The sequence below is a fragment of the Carlito syrichta genome, unplaced genomic scaffold (assembly GCF_000164805.1).
Source record: "Carlito syrichta isolate Samal-C Ts95f unplaced genomic scaffold, Tarsius_syrichta-2.0.1 Scaffold314844, whole genome shotgun sequence".
In the NCBI taxonomy this organism is placed as follows: Eukaryota; Metazoa; Chordata; class Mammalia; order Primates; family Tarsiidae; genus Carlito; species Carlito syrichta.
In genome coordinates this window covers 130,878-141,302 of record NW_007258940.1, presented here as the reverse complement: position 1 = coordinate 141,302, position 10,425 = coordinate 130,878, and the positions used below count along the sequence as shown (strand labels likewise).

The window sequence follows — 10,425 nt, the reverse complement described above, 5'->3', positions numbered from 1 at the left end:
CCAAAAAAAAAAAAAAAAAAAAAAAAAAAAAAAAGATGTTTAGTACAAAAAATATTCTAGGAGAATGCTTCTGTATCCACTTTTAATCTTCACTGTCTCTCAGCTAGGAGCTCAAGATTTGTTATTTTGGATAAATAAATTTGTAAAGAGATAAATTTTCAGATTGAAATTAAAAATAAACTGTAAATTAAAAGATAATTTATTTTTATCTTCTCAGTATAACAATGAATCAGGATAAGGCTAGAGCACTGGAGAAAACAAAGGTATAATAATTTCCTGTTGTTATTAAAGAAATTTACAAGAAAGTCAGTTGAAAAATGACTGTTTTTGGGGTGGGATTGGCAGTTGAGGGAAACTGCGGGGTGGGGGGGAGATTATACCTCATCAACAAGAGTACCTGCATAATGAACATTTGTATACCTAACCCTGAATTGTACCCCACATCTTTAAAGAAAAAGAGAGAGACAGAGAGAGAGAGAGAAAAAAAAATGACTGCATTTGAAATGAAACATACACAAGAAAAAAAATGAAGTCACTGGTCAGTGTATTGAATTATCTTCTTATTGTCTGTATGAAATTCATCCCTGGACATTTTAAACTACTTTTAGAAAATCCACAGCAATTTTTAAATCCCCCCAAATTGCTAGAAGTTAATTTTGGATAAGGAAGTAAAATTGATTAGAAATAGAAATATTTTCACACTACTAAGATACAGCCTGCTTGCCAATGTAACAAATATAAAAACATTCCCTCTAGAATGGTAAAAGAACATCTCAAGAAGACAGTTCTTAAAAAAGTAACATTTGAACATCATGAAAAATATAAAAGAGTTGGGAACATGTTTATATTAAACTTCAAATTTCTCACTTCTTATTAACTCTTTTAAAAACACTTGCAGTTTTGTTAACATTTTTGCTGCAGGATTTAATTTCCTTTAAATATGCGAAATTCCATGTAAAATTAACTATTTTTATCTTTCAGGGAGCACATTCAATAGCTAAATCAACTAGAAAATTAGATTTGATATGCCTATATTGACCTGCTGGGCTCCAGCGATCCTTCCGCCTCAGCCTTCCAAGTAGCTGGAACTACAGGTGCGCGCTACCACTCCCGGCTCATTTTTAAAAATTTATTGTAGAGATGAGGCCTCGCCAAGTTGTCCAGGCGGGTTTCAAACCCGTGGGCTCAGGCAATTCACTCACCTCGGCCTCCCAAAGTGTGGGATTACAGGCTGAGCCACCGAGCCCGGCCCATATATTTGTTTTAAGGCCAACTTTCTTTTGGCCACATTTCTGTGCCATGAAAGTGACATCCCGCTGTACAAAGAAATTAAACTTACAGTAGACTGTTGTATATCTAAGAGTTATTCCGAATCCCATAGTTTTCAACAAGTACTAGATCTACTAGAGGTTTTAGATTTCAAGAAATCTAGAAGATTTGAAAAAAATCCATTTTAGGTTTACAAATTAACACTGGTTTAGATAAATTTTCTACCCTTTTGAGATCTGAATAACACATCCAATACATCTTGGATTACAAAAAGCGTACTGCACCACTGCAACAAAAAGGGAAAAACATAAGGATAAAGATGATGGGATAATAATGACTGAAAAGTAAGATTTTTAGGTGTGATTTTAGAACTGTTTCTATTATTATGGCAACATAATTTCTACAACATGAAGCTCTGACCACAGAATATTTACTAAGATGGTTGTTTTGATAATCTTATTTCCATGTCCATAAACCTGAAGGGAAAAAAATTAAGAAAATGTCTGCCTCAGGATACTATTTGGCATTGACAAGGCATTAAATAGAAATGTGCATATTTCCTGCAGGCGAAACCAAGTTCTTACATTTTCCATATTACACAATACTAAGAAAAATACTTTGAACCCCAGAATAAAAGAAGTTCACAGGAAACATGTATGCTACCAAGACATTTACTTGTTCACAGGAAGTTGACCTAGAACTTAAATTGGACAGCACTTCACAAGATCTCAGATATGGTAGCCTAAAAAATGTTTTGTGAGGTAAAGAGAGATAGGCCTTCATCACCTTCATTAATAAGGGTGAAATTATAGCAGGTTTCTAATTTCCCTCCCATGAATTAGAAATACTAGATATAAGCCAGGCTCGGTGGCTCAGCCTGTAATCCCAGCGCTTTGGAAGGCTGAGGTGAGTGGATTGCCTGAGCCCGCGGGTTTGAGACCTGCCTGGGCAACTTGGCGAGACCTCATCTCTACAATAAATCAAAAATTAACTGGGTGTGGTAGCGTGCACCTGTAGTTCCTGCTACTTGGAAGGCTGAGGCGGAAGGACCGCTAGAGCCCAGCAGGTCGAGGCTACAGTGGCTAGGAGCGGCCACTGCACTCCAGTCTGGGTAACAGAATGAGACTCCAACTCAAAAAAAAAAAAAAAAGAAAGAAATACTAGATATAAATGCAGAAGAACATTCTGATCTAATGAATGAAAAGTAAGAACCAGAGTAACCATAATGATTTACAATAAGAATGATATAAATTGGGTCAAGTCTCCTAGTGAAGATAAGAAAGTCCCTAGTAAATAAAGGAGCTGATGCCCACATCAGCTCAGAGTGTGATGTCCACACTCTGTTTTATATATAACTTCTGTAACCCACTCACACTGCTTGTGAACACCTATTAAGTCCCACTGGTGACGTTTGTGATATGAGGAGGAAAACAGAACATAAAAAGAGCTATCACATAGAGCTTACATACAAATCGCTCAATTTAAAAAAGGCTTAAACCAGTATGGTGGCTCAAGCCTGTAATTCCAGCACTTTGGGAGGCTGAGGCAAGAGGACTGCCTGAGCCTAGGGGTTTGAGACCAGCCTGGGCAACTTGGTGAGACCTCAGTCTCTACAGTAAATAAAAAAAATTAGCCGGGCATGGTAGTACACACCTATAGTTCCAGCTACTTGGAAGGCTGAGGCGGAAGGATTGCCTGAGCCCAGCAGGTCAAGGCTGCGGTGACCATGAACATGCCACTGCACTCCAGCCTGGGCGACAGGGTGAGACTCCAACTCAAAAAATCAACAACAAAAACAAAATAAAACAAAAAAAGGCTTAATGAGTTGGCTTTTTTATTACTCATCTCAGATTAAACAATTACTGATGGGAATAATTGATATAGTCACATTAGAAGGAAGGATTATTATTGTGGGTTTTCTCCAATTCGTCAGAATGCAAAGCTATAAACTTTTATAAAGGTGATTTTTCTACTGAGATGATTTTTATGATTTCTATACACTTTGTTTCTCCAGTGCCTTGCACATGGCCTGGCACACAACAGGCCCTCAGATAAATGTTTTGTAACAGACTTGAGGAGTCAAGACTGTCTTGCGTGAGTCTGGCACAAAGTAGAGAGGACTTAAAAAGACAGAGTCAGGCCGAGCTTGGTGGCTCAGCCTGTAATCCCAGCGCTTTGGAAGGCCAAGTGAGTGGATTGCCTGAGCCTGCGGGTCTTGAACAACTTGGAGAGACCTCATCTCTACAATAAATCAAAAAATTAGCTGGGCATGGTAGCGCGCATCTGTAGTTCCAGCTACTTGGAAGGATCGCCAGAGCCCAGGAGGTCAAGGCTGCGGTGGCCGGGAGCATGCCACTGCACTCCAGTCTGGGCGACAGAGTGAGACTCCAACTCAAAAAAAAGAAAAAAAGATAGGGTCAAAAGAAAAATCCTTGTATTGAGTAAGTAAATTCCTTCTGAACACTCCTAGTAGATAGTAAGAACTTCAGTAACCCCTACAAGGGGCAATTGAGATAAAACATTTTTTGTGTAAATATATTCCAAGAAACTATATTGAAAGGTTTTTTGTGTGTGTTTTTTTTTTAACAAGTCATCATTTCCTTTCTAGGTGCATCACTGAATTTCTAAATTTTTAACAAATTTTGAATTTTTTAAAAAATGAAAGCAGAACAGGGCAACAGGAGGCGTTTTCTTACCCGTTGGCAGCGCCATCTGTGGTTGAAATACTTCTGGATTAAATATTGTATGACTCAAAGGATCCAAATGAAACATCTGTAAAGAAGAAAATTTAAATCTTTCAATCATTATTTTTCCAACATGATATAAAAAATTTTACACTGGAACACCTAAAACTTAACAGGAGTGAGAACTAAAGCCAAAACCAAAAAGTTAAGAATATTTAAAATCTGGATTTAAAAATATTTTCATGGCACCTAGTTAATTTCTCATGTGTACAAAACTTTACATGGGGTTGGATTATGTTTATGTAACAAATAAATTTGAGCATAACCTAGTTATAAAGTTCCCAGAGCCAAGGACCTAGTTAAGCTTAGTGGTTTTTTTTTTGTTTTTTTTTTGAGTTGGAGTCTCACTCTGTCACCCAGACTGGAGTGCAGTGGCCACTCCCAGCCACTGCAGCCTCGACCTGCTGGGCTCCAGCGATCCTTCTGCCTCAGCCTTTCAAGTAGCTGGAACTACAGATGAGCACTACCACACCCGGGTAATTTTTTGATTTATTGTAGAGACAAGGTCTCACCAAGTTGCCCAGGCTGGTCTTGAACCCCTGAGCTCAGGCAATCCACTCACCTCAGCCTCCCAAAGCACGGGATTATAGGCTGAGCCACCAAGCCCGGCTAAACTTGCTTACCAGTGTATCTTCAGGGCCAAGTGTATGTTTATCACAGAGCAGACACTTACTAAATATTTGCTGCATGAATTATTTGAAGTTTATACTCTCCTAGAAATATAAACATAAGAATATAATCCTGGAAACCTATATCTTTTATGATGGCAATCTAGATACCCACTCTAGATCCCCAATCTAGATACCCAATATCAAGGAATTACAGACAGCAGTTCTAGAACTATTTACAGAATAATTGAAAAGAGAATTTATAGGCCAAAGAGTAAATAGCTAAGCACTAACAGAGCTCACTCATTTTTTTTAATCACCTTTACTTTCTGAGTGTAATACAAAAGACCTGGAATTTAGTCAGTATGTTAGGTCTCCCAAAGATGTCCTTGTCCTAATCCTCCGAACCTGTGGAATTTTAACTTATATAGCAAAGGAGTTTTACATATGTATTAAGGTAAAGATATTAAAATGAGGAGATTGTCCTGAATTGTCCAGGTGGGCCTGATGAGAATCATTCAGGAAATCAAAGTGAGTAGTAGGAGGCTCAACAATTGAAGAAGTTGGAGTGATGGGAGAGTGCACAAACCTAGGAATGCAAACAGCTACTAGAAGATCAAAGAGGCCGAGCACTCATGCCTGTGATCCCAGCACTTTGGGAGGCCATGGTGGGAGGATTGTTTGAGTCCAGGAGTTCAAGGCTGCAGTGAGCTATGATCACTACTGTAGTCACTCCAACTTGAGAGAGACCCTGTCTCAATGAGGAAAAAAAAAAAGAGCAAAGAAATGAGAACTTCCAGAAAGAATACAGCCTTGCGAACACTTGATTTTAGACTTCTGACTTCCATACTTAGAATTATAAATGTGTGTCTGTGTGCTTTTTGTTTTTGTTTTTGTTTGAGTTGGAGTCTCACTCTGTCACCCAGGCTGGAGTGCAGTGGAACGGCCATGGTCACAGCAGCCTAAACCTGCTGGGTTTAGGCAATCCTTCTGCCTCAGTCTTCCAAGTAGCTGGAACTACAGATGCATGCCACTGTGCCTAGCTACGTGTGTTGTTTTAAGTCACACATTTGTGGTAATTTGTTACAGAGCAATTGAAAAGTAACACAGTGGGCATGCAATATATTCTAATGAAGTTACATTCTATCTCGATAAATTACTATTAATTACTTATCCCAAGAAAAAAAATTTCCTATTTGCTTCATTTAGGACTTTAAATTCATATTTCTGAGTTTGCTATATGGTTTAGCCTAAATAAATCATGTGTTTGCAGTGTCTGTGAACAACATAGAAACTGTCTATTTTACTTTTTATGATAGACTAATTAGTAAGTCTGCTAGAACCAGAATTTTTTTTTTTAAATAGTATTACAACTTGTCTCTTGTCCTTATTAGTTAGTTATTGGAGGTTAGTATGACTGGTTAAATCAAGAGAAACAAAAATGATATTTAAATGAAGAACACTTAACATTTAAATGAAGATCCAGTTGTGAGGAATGCAATTTTTTAATTGAGTAACAAAAAATGTACTCCATGTGCTGAAAAGTAAATACAGAAATGAAAAAAATGTGTTCTGCAAAAATGGGCCCCACCTTACACAGGGTTTTTACCAGCCTCAGAGCAAAAAAAGATAACCTAGCAGGAAAAATTTTCTTTCCTATGGTCCTGCAGGTGGCTAAAATGACTGGATAGTAAGCAAAAGCACCCATCTTAGGAGAGAGCTACACACTCCACTTCAGACAAAGAAGAAAGACATTATATTGTACTGCAGTTTGCACTGTTTATTAGGCCAGGGGTGGAGAGCAAATTCCAGAAAGCACTAAAGCACTGATGATATCTCACTGAGGACATGTGACCTTTAGGAAATATAAACCATTAAGCTCTAGTCAAGACAAAGAAAGACTTCAAGGACCTGTCAAAAATGGAAATATCAGAACATGCCCCACCCCTGCTGCTGATGATCACAAAATGCCCACATAAGAAAACTTTCAAAATGAATGTTTTCAGCAGGTTTTACTCGTGTGTAGCATAAAGAACCATCGCTTGTTGATAAGATTTCCTGTGTATACACAGGAAAGCATGGTTTAAAATCATGCAGAGACAATCCTCATGCTGGTTAGTTTGTCTTTAATTGTTAGAGACAGCACATTAAAAGTGAAAGGTAAAACAAAGGTTTTGATAATTATGAGTAGCTAAATGTCTTTCACACTGCACTCAAAGAAAATGTTCCTAGATTTATCCTAAATCACCACTTTTTACCATAAAATTAGGAAGGAGCATCTTAATATTAAAAGCAATGCATATTCACTCTTTCTAGAGAAATCAGAACATTACCAAGAGTAATGAATGATATATAAGACTATTTTATTTCTAGAAACAATACAAGATCCCTTTAAAAGTATTTCACTTTTGGTTTTATTTTTCTGACAGAATCTTTGCATGTGTAAATTTGGAAAACTCATTGTTTTAATGGTTGTAACTAAAATGTAAGCATGAAATGAAAAATGAATCGTGTACCAAGGTATCCAGATACCTAGTGTTCCCGCTCCCTGTCTAGCCTAGCAAACTATGTCTATCAAATTTCAGCTTACATAGACTTCCTTTGGAAAGTCCTCCACAACTCTGCTCTTTCTCTGAGGTAGCACCTAGTGATACTACTCAACATTTCTGTTCATGCACACTACTACCACAGTGTTTCTCACCATATGGAAACTATGTCTCTGTCCCTCCTAGTAGAATGGCAGCTCCCTAAAATTAGAGTCTAAGCATCACTCATTTTGTACCCATACAAAGCCAGTGTTCTGATATGAAGTAATGTACCATGCCTTGATAATTAGCTGACATATGAATAAACCTCAGCGTTTTAATTTTTGCTTTTTGTCATTTTATTTCAATAGCTTTAGGGGTACAAATAGTTTTTGGTATTAAGTACTTAGAATCATAACATTAAAAATTTAATATTGCCATTGCAATTACTCCTGAGTCTGAAAATTGCTTTCGAATGGTTTGAGAGAGAGAGAGAAGCAAAATGTCAATAACCAACATAGATTTGTTAGACTATCCAATATTTATATAGGCTTGAAAAATTTTTAAATTAAAAATCTAGGAGAAAAAGAAAAAAAAAAGGACACTGGTATCCTTTCATAACTGCTAACATAATGATAATGAACAGTTTTATGTTTCCAAAGTATATTCATTGAGTATATTCAACTCACATCTGTGAGTATGGTACTAGGATTTATATTTTCCAAATGAGGAAAGTGAGAATTAAGGGGTTAAAAGATTCTCAAGTTTGAAGAGCTAATCAGTAGCAGTCAGCACTTATATAAAGATCTTCAAATTCTAATACAAAGATCTTTTCACCACACCAATCTGCCTCATCATTTGACCAGTTTTGTCAACTTCTCAATTTTGTTACATGTGTAGACTGCATAGTGGTTAAGTCAGGACTCTAGGGCATCCATCATCTGAATAATGTACATTGTACACATTAAGTAATTTCTTGACCTGGCACAGTGGTTCACGCCTATAATCTCAACACTTTGGGAGGCCAAGGTGAGAGGACTGTCTGAGTCATGGGTTCGAGACCAGCCTGGGCAACATGGCGAGAACTTATCTCTACAATAAATCTAGAAAAATTAGCCAGGCATGGTGGCATGTACCTGTGGTTCCAGCTACTTGGAAGGCTGAGGTGGAAGTATCACCTGAGCCCAGCAGGTCAAGGCTATGGTGGCTGTGAGTATGCCACTGTACTCCAGCCTGGGTGACAGAGTGAGACTTCGACTCAAAAAAAAAAAAAATTTCTCATCATCCACCTCCTCCACCCCATCACCTTTCCAAGTTTCTATTCCACTCTCTGTGTCTATGTGTACACATTAAATAAATAGTTTAAGGGGCTTTAATGGGCTAAACTGTGTTCCCCCCCAAAAGATACCTTTAAGTCCTAATCCCCAGTACCTGTGATTATAACCCTATTTAGAAATAGGGTCCTTACAGAGGTAAGCAAGTTAAGATGAAGTCATAGAGGATTAGGGTGCACCCTAAATCCAATGACTGATGCCTTTATGAAAACAAAACAAAACACAACAGCAACAACAACAATAAAAACCCACAAGGAGGTTTAGGTACAGAGATACACAGGGAAGAAGGATATTTGACCATGGAGGCAGAGATTGGAGGGATGCAGTTATAAGTCAAGGAATGCCAAGGAGTGCCAGAAACCAACCAGAAGCTAAGAGAGAGGCACACAGTACATTCTCTTTCAGAGCCTCCAGAAGGAACCAATCCCATCAACACCTTGATTTTAGACTTCTAGTCTCCAGAACTGTGAGATAATATATTTTGTTGTTTTAAGCCACCAGGTTTGTGATAATTTATTACAGCAGTCCTAGGAAACTAATACAGTGGCTATAATTTGACTTATAGCATATACAATCTTAATGCTGTGTAATACAACAATATGTGTGATAGCAGACTTTAAGTTACTTATTTGGCAGGACATGTCCTCTCCAACATCTTATGGAGGGACAGAGAAACTGAAAAGCTAAAAAAAAATTATTTTACTAATTTTAGAGTTTTCCTGATATTGAATTACTAATGTTGCCTTTGTATATTTTGAAAGATGAATACTTTTATTTTTTATTTATTATTATTATTATTTTTTTTTAAATTTATTTTTATTTTTATTTTTTTTTGAGTTGGAGTCTCACTCTGTTGCCCAGACTGGAGTGCAGTGGCCGCTCCCAGCCACCGCAGCCTCGACCTGCTGGGCTCCCACGATCCTTCCGCCTCAGCCTTCCAAGTAGCTGGAACTACAGGCGCGCGCTACCACGCCCGGCTCATTTTTGATTTATTGTAGAGATGAGGTCTCACCAAGTTGCCGAGGCGGGTCTCAAACCCACGGGCTCAGGCAATCCACTCACCTCAGCCTCCCAAGGCGCGGGATTACAGTCAGAGCCACCAAGCCCGGCTAGGATGAATACTTTTAAATAAAATTATCAGTGAGATTATAACACTTACTTGTTCAGGCCTTCCCAGATATGAATCATCTTCTGCCATTCTGGAGCTATATATTAAAACAAAACAAAACAAAAGTGTAACACAAGAATGAACCTTAATAATTCTGTCACCATGGAATTCATGCAGGAGTAAACCATATCATTCCAGCAAGACCAAATATAATCTTTTTGTGAACACTGTAGGAGGAGAACATGGTATAGTTCCTCTTTGGTATCTAAATCTAACAGCAGGGAGATTGCATAATCAAGTAATTACCACTTATGTATAATCTCAAACCCTCATGTTAAGGTCATAACAGAGTCCTTATGATCTTTATCCTTTGTATTAAAAAATCATGCATGCTGAGATTCTTAGGGGTCGTTTCTTTTTGTCACCCTCTAAACTTCAAGAATTTACAGTCTTAGCTCCTTAAGCATATTATTTTTCCAACCCTTCATGAACTTTGCAATGGTCCTAGAGCTGTCTCCAAGTTTTCTATAAGCTTGAGAAGCTCAAAAGGGCCTCATCAGTGCTTTGCACAACAAAAGGGGAAGACTGTTACAGCTACCATGTTCTGTTCTCTGGAGCATTCCATGGAAGCAAGCCATCTTCCTGCCATTGTCAAAGTTGTATAGAAACTCTCTATGTTAAAAGCGCAATATAGGCCAGGCTGGGTGGCTCAGCCTATACTCCCAGCACTTTAGGAGGCCAAGGTGAGTGGATTGCCTGAGCCTGCAGGTTCGAGACCCGCCTGGGTAACTTGGCAAGACCTCATCTCTACAATAAATCAAAAATTAGCCAGGCATG

At 38.1% G+C, this 10,425-nt stretch overlaps 1 protein-coding gene across 2 annotated transcripts in view; it reads right to left on the bottom strand.

The window, feature by feature from the left end:
• The window catches only part of NFKB1 (nuclear factor kappa B subunit 1), a 122,360-nt gene that overhangs the window by 96,367 nt on the left and 15,568 nt on the right, over window positions 1–10,425 (bottom strand). Inside the window, exons 2-3 of one of the 2 annotated variants that reach the window (XM_008072081.2) lie at window positions 9,640–9,685; window positions 3,966–4,041 (exon numbers count right to left, since the gene is read on the bottom strand). In XM_008072081.2, the coding sequence (XP_008070272.2) occupies window positions 3,966–4,041; window positions 9,640–9,685 (122 nt within the window). Of the gene's footprint in view, window positions 1–3,965; window positions 4,042–9,639; window positions 9,686–10,425 lie in introns of those variants that run through there. The other variant, XM_008072082.1, reaches the window with a different exon arrangement.